Consider the following 20,802-nt stretch of genomic DNA (forward strand, 5'->3'; position numbering starts at 1 on the left):
CTCCAAATTCTGGATATTTCCTCCTCCCAGCCTCCTACCCCCCCTCCCCCCACCATTTCTTTTAAGTCTTTTCCAAAAACATCTATTTCCCCATATCTGCCCCGCCCCTCTGGATCTGTCTGACCCTCCTCCAAAAAAAAAAAAACAAAGACAGGTGTAAGCAGGAACCAGCTCACAGGGGCCTGGGAGGGGTCAGGGGACAATCGTGGGCACAGAGGATTCTCCCAGGCCTGGAGAGAGATGGATGGGCAATGTTCACAGAAGTCCACTGGCCATGGAGGGGGCCTCCCTAGGGGGGCCTGGGGGGTCCCACGCAGCTGGCTGGTGGGGAGTGGATACCTGCAGGCTGGTCTAGAGACAAGTCCCTGAGAGTGGCCCCAGCAGAGGGAGCTCAGGGCTTAGCTGAGCTGGTCACACACTGGTAACAGCCAGCAGAACCAAGCCCCAGAGCCTGGTGGGAAGAGGGCTTGCGGCAGTTCAGACCTTTGTCCATGCAGAGCATCAAGATGGGAGGCAAAAAGCTCTTCCCCTGCCCCAAAGCCAGTGAAATGGCGGTCACCAGGATGAGTGGCACGGCACGCTGGAAAGCTCATGGGCTTTGGGGTTATATTGATTTGAATGCAAGCTCGGCCAGTCTAAATGTGACTTTGACCAGTCCATACCTCTTTCTAGGGGGACTCAGGATGGGAAAGCAACTTGCCCAGGGTCACACAGCCCGGCGGAGCTGGGATGTGAGCATGGATCTCGTGGTGCCCATCCTGGCATCCCTACCCCCACTAATGCCAAGGAAACCCAAAGGGCTTAATCGTAGCAGCCCCCCAGGGCAGCTTGGGGACATGACAAGGAGAAGAGTTAAAGGGTCTCAATTAAGCTCAAGTATTGGCCGGGGCAGTGACCTCCCTGCTCCCCCCACTGCAATACACACACACACACACACACACACACACACACACACACACACAAACACGCTGTGGGAGAGGGAAAGAACCAGGTTTAATTAGGTCACCTCCAGCTGCTAGAGCAGCTTTGGCACTGATGTATTTTAAGGAGTGTCTGGGAGGCTGGGAGAGGGGGAGGGGCCGGGGAAGTGCCAGCTTCTCTCTGGTGGTTCTGAGGCTGTTTCCTCACCCTCCTCTGGCCCATCACAGACAAGACCTCAAAGTTCAGAAAGCCCTTCCACCATCACCCTGTGTTCCCTGTCCTTCCCCTTTCTAAGCCACCATACCCACTACTCCCCCTCTCTGTTCCTCCACAATGGGGGCTCGGGCTGAGATGTTTTTATTGAGAGAGTTGCTTTTAAGCTTGCTGTAGTTGACAAGTGACTCACCCAAGGTCATGGTCTGAGTCAGCACAAAGCCAGAACTAGAACCCCAAGCCCTGCTCTTCCTTCTCCAGGGGAGGCAGGAGCTTTCAGGGACCTGCTGTTCCTCCCTTCCCACCTCCCCCCTCTCAGGCCTTTCTGCATCGCCCCCCAAAACATCTCCAGGGTGTGGAGGTGCTGCCGCACCGGCTGCGTGACCCCAGCAAGACTCTTCACCTCTCTGGGCCTCAGTTTACTCCTCTGAAGAACAGGGTTAATGACAGTAATTATCATGTAGGTTTGTTGTGAGGAATAAATGAGGAAACAGGGCAAAGGTTTTGGCATACCACTTGGCACACGGTTAATAATCAATCGATGGTGGCTGTGATCTTTTTCTTTTTAAAACTCGCTACTTGAATTTTGTTTTGTTTTCTTTTTTTTAAATAAGTTTATAAATTTATTATTTATTTATTTTTGGCTGCGTTGGGTCTTTGTTGCTGCACGCGGGCTTTCTCTGATTGCGGCGAGCAGGGTCTACTCTTCGTTACAGTGCGCGGGCTTCTCATTGCGGTGGCTTCTCTCATTGCGGAGCACGGGCTCTAGGAGCACGGGCTTCAGTAGTTGCGGCACGCGGGCTCAGTAGCTGTGGCTTGTGGGCTCTAGAGCGCAGGCTCAGTAGTTGTGGAGCACGGGCTCAGTTGCTCCGCGGCATGTGGGATCTTCCCGGACCAGGGATCAAATCCATGTCCCCTGCATTGGCAGGCGGATTCTTAACCGCTGCACCACCAGGGAAGTCCCGGTGGCTGTGATCTTGTCGTATCGGGACTAACCACCCTGTGTTCTACTGGTCTATCTGCTACCCCCAGTGGACTGGGGCCCTCTAAGGGCAGGGCTGTCTCCTCTCCTGTTTGTTGTCCCAGAGCCTGGCAATCATATTCAGTGACGTGTGTGTTTCTGACAACCTCAGAGGAGAGTTGGAGTGACCCTCATGAGTCATCTGGACCAATTATGATTCATGTAGCTGAGGAGAAAATTGAGGCCCAGAGGAGGGCAGGTGCTTGCCCCAGGTCACACAGCCCTGGGTGGTTGAGCCAGCTTGCTTTCCCTGATCTGCCCTGAGGGAGAGGGATTCGCTTGGTCAACAGAGGACTCTGAGGGCCATCTCCTGCCCAGTTCTTTTGGGGGGAGCTGATAATTGGAGGAGCCCCAACACCAGGTTGATGGCCACCTGCTGTCAGGGCTGAGTCACCATTCATAGCCCCGTGAAGCTGTATCACGACCTTGCCTAGGGTTATCTCTGAACAGCCCTGATGTTTTGTTTTCAGCTCCCCTGGCCCTTTTGTCTGTGGAATTGCTGGGGTTTGATCTCCTTGCAGGGAAATGAAGAGGATCTTGGCTGGCAGGGTCAGAACCAAAACACTCACAGGTGGACCATTGACACAGCTCCCAGCCCCTCTCATAACCTGGACAGGGTGCTACGATTGCCCTATTGGACAGATGGGGAAACGGAGGCTCAAAGAGGGAGGGTCACTCAGCTAGGACACTGTAGAGCCAGGATTCAATCCTGGGCCCTCTGGGTCCTGAGCTGTCCTCTTGCCCTCCAACTGCTAGTTCTGAAGGGCATTATTCCAGGCCAGAGATGCCCCCAGATGGGCTCACCGAATTCCTCGGGACCTAGGGTTTAGCTCTGTTTGAGTTGAAACACATGTTCTACAGACACATCTATTTCTCTGCTCTTGGAGTTTATTTCCCCTTTCTCAGGGAACGTTCTTTTGGGAAAACTTCAGCCTTGTCTTGGCTGAACCAGGAACAGAATTTATCGTCGCAGGAAAAGCACCATTTGCTTTCAGACAAATCTGGCCTCTGTCACTTACCTGCTGTGTGACTTTGGGCAAGTCACTTAACCTCTCTGAGCTTCAGCTTCCTCATTTGTAAAATGGAAACAATTGTAATTTCAACCTTTGAGGGCAACTGGGAAATTGAAAAATGGAAAATAATTTCTGTAAAGACTTAAAAAAAATTTATTTATTTATTTATTTTTGGATCTGTTGGGTCTTCGTTGCTGTGCGCGGGCTTCTCACTGCGGTGGCTTCTCTTGTTGCAGAGCACAGGCTCTAGGCGCTCGGGCTTCAGTAGTTGCAGTCTCAGTAGTTGTGGCTTGTGGGCTGTACAGCGCAGGCTTATTAGTTGTAGTCCACAGGCTAGTTGCTCCGCGGCATGTGGGATCTTCCCAGACCAGGGCTCGAACCCGTGTCCCTTGCATTAGCAGGCTGATTCTTAACCACTGCGCCACCAGGGAAGTCCTGTAAAGACTTTTTGTAAAGACTGTGTATAGCATTCAGACAATAAAAGCCCTGTCTTCACTTGCCTTCTTCTGTGGCAATATTCTGGAGAAAGGGTCTGAACTGGAGGCTTGCTCTGCACCCCCTTGTTCCGGTCTCCCTGGTCTCCCAGGCTGCCCTGCACTGTGCAGTTCCTTCAAGTCCAGGGCTCTGGCAGGGACCAGAGAGGGAAAGACTCTGCCCAAGGTCACACAGCAAGTCAGTAGCAATGCAGGGGCTGAACCTAGGACTCCTGACTTCCCACTCCAAGGCTCCAGAGTCAGATTCCCCTGGTTCAAGTCCAGGCTCAGACATTAATTGCTGTGTGGCCTTGAGTGAGTGACAGCCTCTCTGAGCCTGAGTTTCCTCATCTGCAAAATGGGGTCATAATAGCACCAGCCTTAAAGGACTACTGCAGGAACTAAATGAAAGGAGAAGCTGTGAGGGGCAGCACAGGTACCTAGTGTGTGGGTGAGTCCTTGGGAAAGCAGGGAAGATGAGCATACAGGGCGTCTGCGGCTGGCGGGTCTCTCCTGTGCACTCCCTCTCCCCTCTATGCCCAACTTAGCCACCCTGTCCGGAAGGAGCAACCTCTCACCCAGCACCTACCCAGTGCTTCCCCCACTCCATCCCATGTCACCCTCACTGAAGCTCTCGTTGGAGGGATTCTTGTAATCCCCATTTTCCAGAAGAGGAAGGAGAGAGGGGAGATCGCAGAGCAGCGCTCTTGGCACTTGTGGGGGCTACTTCGTCTGCCCCTCCAGCCCCAACTCCTGCCCGCAGGTCAACTCCCCGCCTTCTCCCTGGGAGCCCCTCTGGGTAGGAGGGGCTGTGGACTGGGAGCTAGAGGGGATGAATGTCTATTGCTGCTGTTATTCCATCCCCTTCTCCTCCCCCTCTGCTGCCTGGCCCATTTGGGGGAAGGGAAGGAGGGGGGCTGCCCTCAACCCTAACCCTGGAAAATCAGTGCCTATTTCCCCTTCCCCACTGCCCGCTTTGCATGAGACCTGGGAGCCACGCTCACTCAGTCTTGGGTCTGGAGGCCTGGCTGGCCAGAGCAGGGCCCAGCTCAGCTGCATCTCCCTGGTAACCACTGAGGGTTGCCTCTGCCCCTCCCCCACCTCCTTCCCTCCCCTCCACCCGCCATGACCTCCCAGCACAGGCTGTCACCGCCAAGCACAATACCAGGCCTGGGAAAACTGTGCAGTGGGCAGGCCGCGCCGCCCTGCTTCCTGGAGAAAGGGAGGCCGAGCTTCTCTCCCTGCCACCGGCCACCCTCACCCAGTTAGGGAAGCAGGCGCCCAGGGCTGTGATGCAGGGCCCGTCATCTCCTGCTTCCCGGGCTGTGTCATCTTGGGTAGCTTTGTTGCCTGTCTTCCTTTTTGGTAACAGCTTTATTAGATATCATTCCCACACCATATAATTCATCCATTTAAGATGGACAAGTCAACGGCTTTTAGTATATTTACAGAGTTGTGCAACAACTCTGTAGTCAATTTTAGGACATTTTCATCACCCCCAAAAGAAACCCTGTACCCATGAGCAGTCAGTACTCATTCTCCTTCCCCCTCCCCCAAACCTGGAACCACTAATCTACTTCCTGTCTCTATGGGTCTGCCTATTCAGGACGTTTCACATGCATGGAATCATGTAATACATGGTCTTTTGTGGCTGGCTTCTTCCACTTAGCATCATGATTTCAAGGTTCACGGTTTCAAGGTTCAGCTGTAATGTAACATGTATCAGTACTTCATTTCTTCTTATGGCTGAATAAGACTCTACTTTATGGTTAACCATTTTGTTTATCCATTTATCTGTTGTTGGACCCTTGGGTGGTTTCCACTTTGGGGCCTTTATGAATAATGCTGCCATGGACATTCATGTGCAAGTTTTTCTGTGACTGCTTCAGTTTTCTTCTCTCTAACATGGGGACATGGGAATTCCCTGGCGGTCCGGTGGTTAGGACTCCGCGCTTTCCCTGCCGAGGGCCCGGATTCGATCCCTGGTTGGGGAACTAAGATCCCACAAGCCGCGGGCGGCGCAGCCAGTAAATATATAAATAAATAAATAAAATAAAATAGGGATAAAAATGCTAACCCTGGCCCATCCCTGCCTCCTCAAGTGGGCTCAGAGAGAAAAGCTGCACGACAGCATGAGGGGCTGTGAGGGGCAACTCTCACCCCACCCCCGGCAGTTCTTTTGGCCGGAAGGGCTGTGTTGGGGGCTTGCTGGGGAGGAGGGAGGCTGCATCTCCGCCCCCAGAGATGGCACAGCCAGCTCATCACCTTGACCCAGAAAAGTCCCACTTGCTATGTGATCTTGAACAGTGGCCAGGAGACCTGCTCCAATGACGGGGGTTGAATGGGGTGACTCCTTGGCTCTTCTAGTCCACGCAGGGCTCTGGAGTCCTAAGGAGTCCTAAGCTCTTCCCTGGGGGGCGGGGCAGGGCGGAGATGGAGGCCAGAAAGAGACTTAGTTCAGGGATTCACCTCTGGCCCCAAGGCCTTTGGGTGAGTTGGGGGGGAGTGAAGGAATGGGGGTGAGGGGGTGGAGAACTCGTCACCCTCACTCTTATATGACCATGGACAATGGGCACTTCTTCGTATCCCCCGCCTTAGCCAAGCCTCACCATAGCCTGTGAGGGAGTGAGGCAGGGCTTATTAGCTCCATTATACAGATGAGGAAGCTGAGGCCAGTGGAAGTGCTACCCAAGTCCACGGCTAACACGCAGCGGAGCTGGAGCTCTCCAGGTCCAGGCGATCTGCCTGGCCCCACTGTGGCAGGCTGCCTGCCCCAGGCTCAATCAACAGCTAGCGTCTCTTGGAGCCCAAGACTTTCCAACCCCTGGGGAGGGGGGGGGGTGAGTGCATGGGTGGGGGAACTACATTCTCTTCCTCTGCAGAGAAAAATATAGGATGAATTTTTTTAAGGTCATCCAGGCACTGAGCTGTTGACAGGGGAATTTCTGTTGATTAGCACTGATAATAGCAATTTATTGGGTACCTACAAGATGCCAGATGCCTTCACACACACTAAATCATTGAATCCTCAGCAACCAGGGGAATTCCCTGGTGGTCCAGTGATTAGGACACGGGTTTTCACTGCCGTGGACCTGGGTTCAATCCCTGGTCCGGGAACTAAGATCCCACAAGCTGTGTGGTGTGACCAAAAAACAAAAACCTCAGCAGCCTTGCATGGTAAGCATTCGCAACCCCATTTTAGAGAGGGGGAACCTGGGGCTAAGGAAAAATCTCCAACATTCCTAAGAGCTCACCATGCCCTGGTCCTGTTCTAAGCATGTAGAAAGTCATTTAATCCTCACAGCAACCTCTCTGTGAAATAAGAACCCACATTATCCCCATTTGACAGAGGAGGAAACCAAGTCAAAGGTTATGAGTGTTGACCAAGGCTGCACAGCTGGTAGGTAGAGGAGCCAGGATTCAAACCCAGACCTTTTGGGTCCACATTCGCCCACATTCCCACCTGCCATGTTGGAACTGTTGAGTGGCTTGCTTGAGGTCACCAAGTTACAGGTGACAAAGCTAAGATTCAGACCCAGGTCTGTGGATTTGAAACTGCTAGCAGTTGTGCCACACTGTGTCCTGGATCATTGGCCACTTTACCCATCCCACCTCTTAGGGCCCCAAGTTAAAGAATTGAACTTCAAGCTGGAAGGACTTTTGGTTAGTCTCAGTCAGCTTGGATCACCATTAACAAAATACCCCAGACTGGGGGCTTAAACGAGACATTTACTTCTTACAGCTCTGAAGACTAGAAGTCCGAGATCAGTGTGCCAGCATGGTCTGGCTCTGTCTGGGGACAGCTCTTGTCCTAACTTGTAGACCACCCCCTTCTGGCTCTGTCCTCACAAGGCAGGGAGAAAGGAGGCAAGCTCTGGGTGGGGGGGTGTCTGTCCTTCTAAGGACACTAATCCCATCATGGGGGCCCCACCCTCCTGACCTCATCTAAACCTAGTTACCTCCCAAATGCCCCATCTCCAAATACTATCACATAGGAGGGGTTAGGATTTCAACATGTGAATTTTAGGGGAACACAATTCAGCCCACAGCAAGGTTCTATGACCATTTTGTCTTTCTGGGGAGGACACTGAGTCAGGCAGGGGTTGTGAGTGGCCTGAACTCACTCTGTCAGGAGTAGCAGGCAGGCCCAGCCCTCCAGACCTGTGTCCAGAAGCTGCCCACCCTGGACCACACTCACCTGTACCTCTCTCTACCCCTTCCAGACGGAGCCTGTGGCTGGTGAGGCCGCCGAGCAGGGCCAGGCCGGGCCCTGCCCGCAAGGACGCCCAAGCCCTTCACCGGCCCCTGTGCCTGGGAGCCCACCAGGCTCTCCCACTGGCTCCGCCATGACTTCGGAGCCCACGCCACCCCCGGTCGTGCCCCCGCTCCACTCCCCCAAGTCCCCTGTCTGGCCCACCTTCCCATTCCACCGGGAGGGCAGCAGGGTCTGGGAGCGAGGCTGTGTCTCACCTCGGGACCTGCCCAGTCCCCTGCCCACCAAACGGACCAGGACGTATTCAGCGTGAGTACCTGCCCCTCGCCCAGGCTCTGGTGGTCCTTCCCCAGGACAGGGCTCCGGTCGGGGCTGCCCAGCTCCCATCCTCCTCCGTCCCCTGTCCTCACCCGAGGACAGGGGAGCTGTGTAAGGACCTTCCAGTAACTGCTAGCATTCATTCATTCCACAAAGCTGTACTGAGCTCCCGACCAGGGGATCCAGTGATGAATAAGGCAGAGTCTCAGCCTGCAAGGTGCTTACAATCCAGAGGGAATTTGTCCACCATTGACTACACCTGGCCGGGTTGGGCATCAGGGGAGATGTCCTAGCTGGGTTTGGAAGATGTATCGGGTGAAGAAGGAAGCTGGGTGCTCCCGGTGGATGAAAGAGCCTGGGCAAAAGCAGAGGCATGGGGTGGGCCTCTGGGGAGAGGCGGGCAGGCTGGACAGAGACCAGCCCTGGGTCTTCGGGGTAGGTCACGGGGTGGAGTCAAATTGGGGAACGGTTTTGTGGGAGCCACAGGGAGGCTGACTTGGTTTGGTCAAAGGAGGGGTTTTTGATGGCAAGTGCTGATGGTCCCATGTCCACCCCAAGACCAGGCACAGAGCAGATGCTTAATAAATGATGAATGAATGACAAATAAGTGGACAGGATGGATACTGCTGCTCCAGGAGATAGTGAGCTCCTCGTTCTGGGAGTTATTCAAGCCTAGGCTGTACATTCTTCACTTCGAAATCTTACAACAGGAATCCATGTAACCTCAGGAGGGGAGGGTCTTGTACAGAGAGAGGGGCGCTGGCTGGGAGTCAGGAGACCCACTTGCTGTGCACCCTGGGAGAGCCAGTTCCCCTCTCTGGGCCTCAGTCTCCTTACTGTCCAGTGGGATGATGAGAGGACTGAACTAGTCTCTACGGGTGGTTTCTGGCCTGGGGATGGTTCTCCACAGCGCTGAGGCAGGCCCCGCAGACGGGGCCCGGGAGAGCTGTGGGGGTCCAGGGAGGGGGTCCCCAGCCCACAGTTCCAATACCCCTACCCTATCTTCAGGACAGCCCGTGCCTCGGCTGGCCCCGTGTTCAAGGGTGTCTGTAAGCAGTTCTCACGCTCACAGGGCCACGGCTTCATCACCCCGGAGAACGGGTCAGAGGACATCTTCGTGCATGTGTCTGAGTGAGTCCCTCCCGCTTCCCCGTTGTTGGCTGGGCCCCTGCTGCAGTTTCCTAGCAGTGCCTCCAGAATGCTCCCTAGGCCTCTCCCCTCACTGGCTGAAGTCTGTGTTCCTGGCACCTTTCTCCTCTCATAGGGCCTCCAGGGGCATGGGTGGAGGAGGGCTGGGGCCAGAGGGAGAGGGGGCACTCAGACCCCAGAAGCCCTGGGAACCACTGCCTGAGTCCTGGGATCCTGTTCCCACATCACGGGGGTGAGAGGGCTGGGTCCTTCAGCCTGGAGGGAAGTTAAGAGGTGGGAGGTGGTCTAGGCCTGGCCCCCTGCCCTAATGCCAGGCGTGACCTGTGGAGTCCCTGAGCCCTAAGCCTTGGGAACCTCCCTGAGCCCTTTTGCATCTCACTTTGTAGCGTAGCGTAGCGAGGGGCTGTTTATGATTCCCATTTTACAGATTAGAGAACTGAGGCTCTGAGAATGGAGGCTGGCTCAGGCTCCCTGGCCTAACTAGGCCCAGCGCTAGGCTGCCCTCAGGCCAGACCACAGGGGGCATCCAGGGAGGGGGCCTGCTCCTGGGCTGACACCCCTCCCTGCCACCAGCATCGAGGGGGAGTACGTGCCAGTGGAAGGCGACGAGGTGACCTACAAGATGTGCCCTATCCCGCCCAAGAACCAGAAGTTCCAAGCCGTGGAGGTGGTGCTCACCCAGCTGGCGCCACACACTCCCCACGAGACGTGGTCCGGCCAGGTCGTGGGCTCCTAGGCTGGCTGGCTCCTGTGCTAGCCGCCAGGCGTGGGGGGAGCCACACAGGGTAGATGGGCAGCAGCCAGCTCCACGCCCCATGGCACTGGCTGAGCCAGTCCCCCGGGCGGCCTCGGTGTGCACGTCTGTCTGTCTGTGCTTGTGGACATGAGTGTGTGCCTCCATCCACCCCGTGACTGTTGTGTGAGTCGGACCGAGGGGGAGGCCACCAGACCCGCCTTCCCTGCTTTCCACTCTCTCTCCTTCCTCCCCTCCCTGCCACATACGCACAGGACCCTCCTGCCCTCCTCACACCCATCTGCGTGTCCACTGAGGCTCGGCGGGCCTGCGTCAGGCTGGGGCCGGAGTCGGGGCAGTGGTGGGCCCCGCCCCACCCCAAGCTTGCTCTCCTTGCTCTGCTCCAGGCCTGGCCCCGGGGGCCAGACTCTGCTTGTGCCACACACCCCCTCCCCCCGGGCGGGGGTCTCCCGCTGTGACCTGGACCCCTCCCCTCAGAAGCCAGGTCACTGAGCGCTTTGGGGGAGCCTCCCGGCCTCTTGCCGGGGAAGAGAGTGAAACCTGGGGGCAGAAAGGCCACCCTCACGCCCCCCATGGCCAAGGCCCAGCCTTCCCTCCTTCCTGCTCTCTCTCAGCACACTTGAGGCAGGAAAGAGGGGCCTGGGGGCAGAAGGCAGTTTGGGGGGCTCCTGTTTTGCTGGCCAGCCCCTCCTCCTCAGCCTGGCAGTGGCTTTGGGAACCCCAGACTGAGGCTGTGTCCACTTCCCTGGGCCTCGCGGAGCCTTGCTGCCCCCACTCCCCGCTGGGGAGGCAAAGGTCTGCAGAGGGCGGGGAGCATGGCTCCCCCGGCTTGGATGGAGCCACCCCCTTCGCCCTGACTCACAAGCCCACTGATGCTCTGCCCGCGTCCAGCCATCATGGCCGCTGAGGACCCAGCGATGAACGAACACACATCCCCTCAGGCGCGCCAGCCTCAAGAATAGCTCTCAGCCTGGGAGACCACCAGCCCTGCAGCCCCCTTGCTGGACCCTCTTCCCAAAGCCATGGGACAGTGGCGCCCACTGGCCGCCAACAGGCCAGCGGCTGAGGTGTGGTCCCTGCCTTGTCCATCCCTTAAGATGTGTGGTGTCCCTCTTCCTTTTGGGCCAGGATGTGTTTGTGTGCATTCACTCCTGGGCAGGGGGTTGGCCTGGCCTGGGAGGTCAGGAAGGAGGGGCTCTACCTCCATCCCCCCCGCCCCCCATGAAACTCCCCTCCAGAGAACACATCACCTGATGGGGGAAGAAATGGGGTTCAAGGGAGGACCTGCCAGGGAGTGATCCTTATGAAACCCAGTCTGAGTAAAACAGATGCCAAGGATGCGGGGGTCAGTGACTGTCTAGGAGGATCCCCAGCCCTGTAGGTGCCCCAAGGCCCCAGGGGAGACACCGGCTGAGGTATGTGTATCTCACCCCTGACCCCAGCACAGAGGCTGGAAGACCAGAGCTGCTAAGATGCGCTGGCCAGCCCCCTAAAACTCAGAATGGCCCAGCCTGACCCCCACGTTGAGCTGGGGCTACTCTAGCAAGGCCTGAGGCCTTTCCCCTGAGGAACAAGGCTCCCTGGCTTCCTTGGCAGAAGGTTAACTCTTGGGAGCCCCCAAGACACCCTCCCCACACACGCACCGGGAGTAGGCCCCCCGCTTTAGGCACCAACCAGGAAGCAGGCTGTGGTAACGTCAGCCCTGGGGCCGCCCCACAGTGTCCAGTCAGACCTCCTGAGACCCCCAGCCACCTGGACTCCCCATCCTTCCTCACACTGGCAATAAACCCTCAACTGTGACTCAGCCTGGCCCATAGCTGCCTGTCTGTCTGGGTCCCAGGGGAAGGGGCTGGGGGAGGACACCCCAAACAGCCCTTGTTTGGGGCTTCAATGGCCCACCCTCCTCTACTGCATCAGATTCCCTGTGTGACCCGGGGCAAGTCCCTGGCATCTGTGCCTGTTTTCGCATCTGCAAAGGCGGGGCTGTAACAGCGTCTATGACTGGGGCCAAACAGCCATTCAGACTCCACGCCTCGTTCCACGAAGTTTAGTATCTGTGAGATCAAGTTCTCACAAGTATGCACCTTGCCCACTGCTCTGCGCCCCACCTAGGGCAGGGAAGCAGCGCGGGCTCTATCTCGTACCGACACTCGCACACGCTTCCCGCGTCGACAGAAACCTGTCCTGTCCAGAAGTACGAGCAGCAGCTGCAGCCAGGGCCATCGGGGTGGAGGACGGGAGCCAGGCCCACCAAGAGCTGACCAGCTGGGGGTGGCTGTCCACACAGACCCTGGGTCCACTGAGGGGGGCCTTCAGCAGGTAACATGAGGCAGGTGTCCTGGGCCAGAGGAGGGGCCCTGGCACCCCCCAACACCAGGGCCAGGGGCTCTCTTAGGCCCGGGCAGAGCTCTCTGGAAGTCCCAAGGGGCAGGTGTGGGCCCTGGTCACGCCTCATGGGCTGTCTCTGGGAAAAAGATCTCACGGCATCGCTGCACCGTGTCCTGCGGGGACACCACACTGTGGCCAACAGTCCGGGGGTCTGTGTAGATCTCAAAGTCGTTCCCACCCTGCACACAGAGGAAGGGTAGTGAAGGCATATGTACGCATGTGGTGCCTGGAGGAGGTTCCCAGGTTTGGAGCCCAACACCCACTCTGGCATGGGGTCCCCTCCCCACACCGGCTCCTACACAGCTGCCCCTCCTCCTGCTGCCTCAGAACCGCCAGGAGGCCCACCTCCTTCATCAGATCTGCCCTGACTTGCTGTGTGACATGGGGCAAGTGTCCAGCCAGCTCTGGGCCCCAGCCTTCCGATCTGTGTAATGGGGCTGGTGAGCCCTGGCTGTTCTCTGGGAGTTTCCCAGGAGGTCTGTTCTGTCACCTCGTGTCCTGGCCTCGACCTGGAGGTGACTTGGGGTGGGGGGACCTGGGCTGAGCCTGAGCCACACTTACGGGGCTGGTCTCGTTCCCAAAGAAGTGGATGGTGTCGAAGCAGTCCTGGGCCAGGCTGTCCAGGCAGTAGCGCTTGTCCCAGCCCTCAGGGAAGACGTCAAAACTGATCATGCCTCCTGTGGGGGCGGGAGTGAGGGTGGCAGATGAGGCTAGCAGAGAGGCGGCTCACGGGGACCTCGGGCAAGGCCCTTCGTTCATTCATTCATTCATTCAACAACCCTGGAGCACCTACTGAGCGCCAGGCACAGGGCACGGACAGACTCAGGACCCTCACGGGAGTTATGATCCATGTGGGAGAAATGGGTGGTAAGTGACCAGACCACCTTTCAGATCATGTAAGTCAATGAAGGGGGCAGGGCGCGGGGGAGGGAAGCTCCCCAGACGGTGTCATCAGGGGAGAGCTGTCCAAGAAGGTGACATTGAGCTGAGACCTGAGCCAGAGTGGCAGTTGCCAGGGAATGATGCAATCCCCAAGGCAGGAAAGGGCGTGGAGTGTCCCAGTGACACAGAAAGCTGGGAAAGGGCAGTGGCACAGGCATGTGGGCCCTGGGGTGCAGGGAGGGGGCCTGGGTTTCATGAGGAGTAAGAAGGAGCCTCTGAAGGGCTCTAAGCAGGGGTATGACAGGGTCTGTTTTTCCGTAAGGCTCCCTCTGGCCACTGTAGGGGATGGACTGTAGCGGGAGGTGCTTTGGTTTTTGACCTGAGCAACTGGGTGGGAGGTGTGGGTTGCCTGGGTTTAGGTGGGGAAGCCTCGGGGGCTGGAGTTCCTGCCTGTTTTGGCTCAGCTTGCCCTTGCTGTGCCCGGAGGGCTGGGAGGGGTTTCTAAAGATGCTGGGGGGTGCAGCCTGGCCTTGGGAGTGAGGCCCTGGGGTGGGCTCATGTACCAGACCTTTCAGGCCCTCCAAGGGGTTGACGTACCTCGGGAGAACCTCAGTCCTTTGCCGGCAAACTCTGTTTTCAGGGCTTCCACAAACTTCTCCCGGATCTTCTCCTTCTGCAGAAGGGGAGAGAGCAGACTGAGGTTCAGAGGGCTGCTGTGGGCCAGGCCCTGGGCTGGGTACACAATGCATGTGAGCTCACTGAGTCTTCCAGGTGGATATCATGCCCTCCCCCCCACTTTACAGATGAGGAAACTGAGGCTCAGAGAGGGGCTATGCCTTGTTCAAGGTCACCCAGCCTCAGTGGCAGAGCCAGGGCCTGAATCCCAAAGGCCTGTAACTGAACTCAGGGCCAGATCCTGCCAGTGGGGTATGGGCGGGGTATCCTGAAGGAGGCCTTGGAGCAGAGGCTCGAGGAGGAAGGTTGAAGGGGTGGGACAGTCTGAGTCCCAAGTCACAGTGTCCACCTCAGGGCAGGGCTCAGCCCTGTCAGCTCTGCCCAGTCCGCAGGGCTGAAGGAGGGTAAAGCATTTATATTAGATCTGCACTGGTGAAGGGTACACAGGAGATCAGAAGGTTCACCTCCCTCTCCAATATCAAAAGAGGGCAAAAGACAAGAGAAGACCCTGGGGGCTGTGGGAAGGGTCAGCGTGTCCTGTCTCATTACAGCTCATGAGATGGGAACAGTGATTATCCCCACTTTACGGATGAGAAAACAGAGGCACATAGTAGTGAAGCCACTTTTCCAGGTAACTGGGCAAGTAGGAGGTGGAACTGGGATTAGAAACCCGGGTGGGCCATCTCTCAATATGTGCATGGGAGGAGGTTCTCGGCCAATGGTCAATCTTAACCACTCCACAGGAAAAGTCTCCGCGCCTGTGGGCATTGCCTACCCGAAGCCTTGGGGCTCAGGGTGCCAATGGGGATGAGCTAGGACATCATTGCAAGTCCCACCCAGCCTCAGGGAAACATCAGAGGGCAGCAGGCAGAGGCCCAAGTTCAAATCTTTGGGCTGCAACTAATTCTCTATGTGACCTTGGGCAAGCCACTTCCTCTCTCTGAGCCTCAGTTTCCTCATTCATAAAGTGGGTATAATATCATCTATTACATTCATTCAGAAAGTATTTCTCAAGCACTTCTGTCAGGCATGTGCTGGGCCCGGTGGATCCAGCAGTGAACAGCCACAGAAACCCCAGCCCTTAAGGAGCTTACAGCTTCAGCTGGGGAGAAAGACAATAACCAAGATTTAAAAATAGGTGATACAGTGGATTAGAGGGTGGTGATGGCTGTTTGGGAAGAAATAAAACAGAGGAGAAGATCAGCAGGTACAAAGGGGTGCAATGTTTCGTGTAATGCTCGGGGAAGGTGACACTTGAGTGGATGTGAAGGAGGTGAGAAGGCACAGCCCTGAAGTAGGAAACTGTCTGCTATCTCTAGAATCAGCAAGGAGGACATGGCCGGAGCAGAGAGAGCAGGGGCAGAGCAGAAGGGCAGGTCAGTGGGAAGGACAGAGACGGGCGGGCGTGAAAAGGCTTGGTGGACTGGCTCCATGCCTGAAAGGGAGGGGGATACATGCGGGGGATGATGAGCAAAACGCAAGTCAAGGTTCAGCGGGGGCAGCACAGCCACAGGCGACAGGGACCTTGGTGTGTTCCAAGAACAGAGGCCCAGGGAGAAGGCTGAAGAGGGAGCCCTGAGACGGGCACACCCCTCGGGGCTCAGGACACCACGGGAGGCAGCTGGGGCATTGTCCCGTTGGCAAGCTGACCCATGGAAGGACTGTAAGCAGGGAGTGGATGGGGGCAGACAGATGTGCTTCAAAAGCTTCTCAGTGGCACGGCTGGAGAACTGACTGGCAGGGCTTTCTGGCAAGGGGTGGAGGCACACACGTAGGCGAAGGGATCTGAGACCAGCTCTGAGGCTGAAACCCTAGACATTACTTCTGGACTTGACGGGGGTGGGCAGGTGGAAATGACGCCCTAGGTGTCGCTCAGGTAAGTAGGTGGCTGGTGGTGCTGGTCACCAAGGGAGGGAAGCCAGCAGTGCTGGAAAGACACAGAAGTGCCTACAACCATGGCGCATGGTAGGTATCCAAAAGGGTACTGGTTGAATCAGAACACCCACCCCCCCCAATCCTTTTCAATGATGAGAAGATAAAGGCTCAGAGGGGCTGAGTGACTGAGGTCCTATAGCCCAAGGCTGCACAGTAGGTGGCACCTTGTCCAGTTCGGAGAACTCAATTCGCTCCTCCAGGGTGCAGCTCCGGCCAATGGGCGAGATGTTCAGCATGCCGTTCCGGAACTCGATGAAGGTTCCACTGGTGGGGAGGGGGCGGGTGGGAGGGTGGAGAGCCAGAGAGAAGGAGAAGGGCCCTGAATTCAAATCCAGCCCCACCTGGACATCAGGGGGGACAAGAATCCACCCACAGGCAAGTCAGGGTCCACCTGAGAGACCTGCCCCTTTCCTCGCTCAGGCCCAGGAGGGGCAGGACACAGGCGGGGTGGGACCTCACCGCTTCTTGGGCAGTCTGAGCAGGGCCATGTAGCGGAGGCAGAAGTTGATCAAGTCCTGCAGGAGTTCCTCCCCCAGGTGGTTCTGGATTGTCTGGACAAGGGACACAGGGCTCTGAGTGTGGTGGGCACAGCGCTGCTCCCCCCCGCCCAGGACAGAAGCCACCAAGGGAATGTTCCACTGTGGAAAGGGGTCCTAAGGCCCCAGGGAAGGGGGGCACTGACCTGCTTGGAGAGCAGTCGTCCATGCTTATACTGCACCGTCCCGTTCTCAGCAAACACATAATCAAACTTCTCAATGACTTCAGGGCCATGTAGAGGCCAGGGGGGAAAGAAAGAGTGTGAGACCAGGTACCCAGAGCCAAGCAGAGAGATGAAACCCACACCCCTTGGTCTGGCATTCAAAGCACACTTGCTCTATCCAGAACCTGCTTTTCCAGGCTCCTCGCCTTCTGCAGCTTGGTTTTTTCCCAACAAGCACACAAGCCAGTGTGCTTCGCTCTGGGCCTTCGCTCATGCAGCTCCTTCTGCCTGGGATGCCCTCCCCCTTCACTTGTTCTCCAAGGTCCAGCTCCCTCCTCTGGAAGCCCTCCAGGGCTTCCCGGCAGAGGGCATCATTTCTGCTCTGCGCTCTCACAGCCCCTCTGTATGGGGACTTCCCTCTCGTGACTTCCATCACTGTGCTATCAAGGCTGGCTGCAAGGGGAGTTTTCGGCTCTGACTGCCACAAGAAGTGGCTGGAGCAAGTCAGGAGGCTGCTGCAGCGTCAGGTGGGAGGTGGCCACCTGGACGATGGTGGGGCGGTGGAGATGGAGACATGGACACAGGGAGACATTCTGGACTTGCTGACGGAATAAATGAGGAGGAGGGGAAAAGGGAAAAGTCAAGGAAGTCTCTGGTTTGAGGAAGTGGAGGCATTTGCCTCAACTGAGCTGAAACTGGGAACTCAGCTGAGAAAAGGGGCTCTGGGTCCACACAACTTCCTGGGTGACTTCAGAATCCTCCTCTGTTAAATGGGGTAATCATACCCACCCTAAAGCACGGTTGTGAGGATTAAATGAAGTTAACACCAGGTCATTTTCAACAAATGGGAGCCATTACTGATTAGGCCCATTTTAAAGATGAGGAAATAAAGACTCAGCAGGGAGAACTGAGAACATAAACTATGTAAGGTCAGGATTCTGTCTGCTTTGTTCCTTGCTGTTTCTCCAAAGCCCAGCATGGTGCCGGGCACATAGTAGGCACTCACCAAATGTTTGTTGAATCACTGAAGGAAACACCTGGCTGTTCACTCTGCTTCCTTTGCCCCACAGAAGCAGGGCTGGGTCTTTGAAGGTACATTGCTCCAGGGATCTCACGAACTCCCCACTCCCTCCACCCCCATCCCAAATGTGGAACTGGCTCTGGTTGCTCCTCTTACCTTCATCCCCCTCTCCCAGCTGCTCAGCAATCTTAGAGTAGTCAGAGCCGCCCACCACACCGATCTGCACCCTTCTTCGCAGCTTCTGCAGGAAGGTAGCCACCTCAGGGTCGATCTTCTGCAAGGGGGCAGGGAAGCACAGCATTCTGTCAGCACGTCTGGGACCTCCACTTAGACGTTACTCAGTGCTCAGAATCCTGGGAGCCCATGTTCCACCCAGATCTGAGGCAGGTCAAGGGTTAGAACCCAGATCTCCAAATTAGATGCACTTGGGTTCAAACTCTGGCTCAAGTCCCTCAATAGCAGGATGACCTGAGCAAATGGCTTTGCCTTTCTTTGCCTTAGTTGTCCCATCTATAAAATGGGGATCATAATAACAACCATGTGCAGTTGCAACCACGTCACCGTTAAGGATTAAGCGAGACAGTGCTTGGAAACGAATAAACAATTAACTAGTGACTGATCACTTGAAAAGATTCCCCACCAAGGAAATGTAAACTAATGAGTTATAATCCATGTTTTCAAACATTCAGCTATTCAAAGCTGACAATATCTAGGGTGGACATAGGGCCAACAGGCACTCTCATATGTTGCTGGTGAGAGTGTAAATTGGTACAGTCACTTTGGAGGGTAATTTGGCAAAATCTATTAAAACTTTAAATGCAAATACCCTGTCACACAGAATTGCCCAGGTGTATATGGATGTTCATTGGAATGGTTTATAACAGTGAAAAACTGCAAATAAGCTAGTCAATCGGAGCATGGCACACACCTGCTCTGAAATTCTATACTGTGGTTACACAGAATAAAGCAGGGCTGTGCTTCCAGCGTGAGAGAGCCCCAAGACATGCTGTTAATTGTCAAAAGCAAGTTGCAGAAAGGCACACACAGTATGATGCCACTTACTAAAAACAAACGCACACAAAAAACCTTAGAACTCTGGGGATGGGGCTGGGCCTGGGATCCTGACTAGTCAGAGGGGACTTTACCCTCCTCAGTTATGTTTCCATTCTTTACAAGAGAATGTCTTCGTAAATACGTGTACAATTAAAAATTAACTTTTAAAAAGTGCTAAGGACAGATCCAGGTGGGTGGACAGCATTGACACTCTGTTCCTGTTTAGGCTATTAGGTTAGGGGAGCTAAGGGTCAGAGGGAGGTGTAGGGGCTGTTCCTAGACTCTGCTACCCTCTCTCCACTGTCTTCTTCCTCCCAGCCCTGAGGACCCCGGGAGCTGCTGGAAGGCCAGGTGGCCTGATTGCTTCCTGTGCCCCCAGGGCCCTCACATAGGGGAGGGGAGGCCAAGACCTGGGTTCCTATCAGCCTCTGCCCTGCAACCTAGACCCGCTGGCTCCCTGCTCTAGGAGATCCCTCAGTAGGTCCTGGTGGACCCAGACTGGAGGGCAAGAAAGAGGCCTGCTTATCCATGTACCCAGCTGTTGAGGGTGGGTCTGGGGGTTCATCCTGAGTGAGATCCAAAGGGGGAAAAACAGTGTGTGGAGCACAGGTTGGAGCATCAACAACCCAATGAGATGTTTTTAGAAGGAAAACTGCACTCCCACTCACCCTGTACCACAATATCCCCATGGGACCAGACTAGCCACTGCCCCCATCTCCAGGTGGAAGGAGCCCCCAAACAGCCTAAATGGTACAGAAGCCCGCCATCCTTCCCTCGGAGAGGAGGGGGATGGGGATGGAGGGGTTTGAGAAACTAAACGCAGGCCCAATCTTGCAAAGGTCAGGAGGGATGGCTCCGAGACCCCGCTGTCCCCCACCGATGGGGACCTAACGCTTGGGTGCGCTGAGCCTTGTATGGAACCCTAGGTTCAGACTCCAGCTTCGCGCTACCGGTGCGTCCTAGGGCTGAAATGGGGTGGGAGCCACGCCTGGGGAGGCGGGGGCGCCCCGGAGCCAGGCCTGGTGGGGTGGGGAGGGGACTAGGCCCCTGCTCGCAGCTTCCTCCCTCCAGAATCCGACCCACCCCGCTCGCTCCCGGGCAGAACGTGGGCGCGGACGCTCGTGGGCTCTGACGTGGGGAACCGGGTTCCCATCACTCCCAGCAGAAGGCCCGGGGGTGTCAGGGGCCGGGTGTTGCCGCATCCCACACACGGTACCGGGGGGTCTGGGGTCACGCCGCTGCAGGCCACACATTCGGCCTCCGGGTGTGCGCGTGACACTCCCGACGGGAGCTTCTGAACTTCGGGGCCCTACCTGGCGAGCCGGCGTGAGGGTGCCGTCCACGTCAAACAGGCAGAGGACGCGCTCCTTCCTGCGGGCGCCCTCAGCGGTGACCGCCATGGTTGCAGTTCCCGGCGCCCAGCTGAGGCGAAGGATGCGGCGGCTTTGGGAAGAGTCTAGACGGGGCGGGGCCTGGGGGGGCGGGGCCAGCAGGCCAGCCCGACCTAGCCAAACGAAGAAGGGTCGTGGTCAGGGCTTGATCTCGGAGGCAGGGGGTGGCACGGACGGGGCAGGGGCGGGGCCTGAGCTGACTCGGGAGGATAATTCTGAATGCACCAGACGGAGAAGGGGCGTGGCATAGGGAGGAGCAGAGCCCAGCAGGTTCCGTGCGATTGTTCTAAACCAGACGGAGGCGGGGCGTGGGCCTCGGACCGGAAGTGAGGGATAGAACCCGGAAGGGAGGGGCGGGGCCAGAATTGGCCCTTGGCGGGATGAGTCGGATTGCTGCTGACCGAGAAGTGGTTGGACTGGGGCGGGGTCTCGAGCTCGCAGTGCCGAGTCCCAGCGAGGAGGGTGGGACTCAGCGTCCACGACTGTGTCGGCGGCCATCAATCGCTCTAGGACTCACTGCCTCCCTGCTCATGCCTTTGAACTAGAAATCTTGAGCTTTTTTTTTTTTTTCGCGGTAAGCGGGCCTCTCACTTCTGTGGCCTCTCCCATTGCGGAGCAGAGGCTCCGGACGCGCAGGCTCAGCGGCCATGGCTCACGGGCCCAGCCGCTCCGCGGCACGTGG

General features: G+C 56.7%; 2 protein-coding genes across 5 annotated transcripts in view; one reads left to right on the forward strand and one right to left on the reverse strand.

Annotated features, from left to right (window-relative positions):
- Window positions 1-3,312: 3,312 nt before the first annotated feature.
- The window catches only part of PMM1 (phosphomannomutase 1), a 29,752-nt gene continuing 12,262 nt past the window's right edge, over window positions 3,313-20,802 (reverse strand). For 2 of the 4 annotated variants that reach the window (XM_007099902.4, XM_055085332.1), the window contains exons 2-9: window positions 20,043-20,233; window positions 17,833-17,950; window positions 16,638-16,714; window positions 16,415-16,506; window positions 16,120-16,219; window positions 13,943-14,018; window positions 13,025-13,140; window positions 12,103-12,642 (exon numbers count right to left, since the gene is read on the reverse strand). In XM_007099902.4, the coding sequence (XP_007099964.1) occupies window positions 12,520-12,642; window positions 13,025-13,140; window positions 13,943-14,018; window positions 16,120-16,219; window positions 16,415-16,506; window positions 16,638-16,714; window positions 17,833-17,950; window positions 20,043-20,129 (789 nt within the window). In that variant the 5' untranslated portion in view covers window positions 20,130-20,233 and the 3' untranslated portion in view covers window positions 12,103-12,519. Of the gene's footprint in view, window positions 3,613-12,102; window positions 12,643-13,024; window positions 13,141-13,942; window positions 14,019-16,119; window positions 16,220-16,414; window positions 16,507-16,637; window positions 16,715-17,832; window positions 17,951-20,042; window positions 20,234-20,802 lie in introns of those variants that run through there. The other 2 variants (XM_055085333.1, XM_007099904.3) reach the window with 2 other exon arrangements.
- On the forward strand, window positions 4,781-12,004 carry CSDC2 (cold shock domain containing C2). The gene is made up of 3 exons (XM_007099901.4): window positions 4,781-8,163; window positions 9,181-9,303; window positions 9,895-12,004. The coding sequence occupies exons 1-3, from the start codon at window positions 7,988-7,990 to the stop codon at window positions 10,055-10,057; spliced, it is 462 nt and encodes a 153-aa protein (XP_007099963.1). The 5' UTR covers window positions 4,781-7,987; the 3' UTR covers window positions 10,058-12,004.

This window comes from Physeter macrocephalus, chromosome 6, assembly GCF_002837175.3.
Source record: "Physeter macrocephalus isolate SW-GA chromosome 6, ASM283717v5, whole genome shotgun sequence".
Lineage (NCBI taxonomy): Eukaryota > Metazoa > Chordata > Mammalia > Artiodactyla > Physeteridae > Physeter > Physeter macrocephalus.

Bases quoted from the DNA above. Each gene is read 5' to 3' on its own strand.
- CSDC2 (XM_007099901.4), top strand. From the start codon at position 7,988: ATGACTTCGGAGCCCACGCCACCCCCGGTCGTGCCCCCGCTCCACTCC. The intron at 8,164-9,180 runs GTGAGTACCTGC...CCCTATCTTCAG, and splicing joins CGGACCAGGACGTATTCAGC to GACAGCCCGTGCCTCGGCTG. The intron at 9,304-9,894 runs GTGAGTCCCTCC...CCCTGCCACCAG, and splicing joins ATCTTCGTGCATGTGTCTGA to CATCGAGGGGGAGTACGTGC.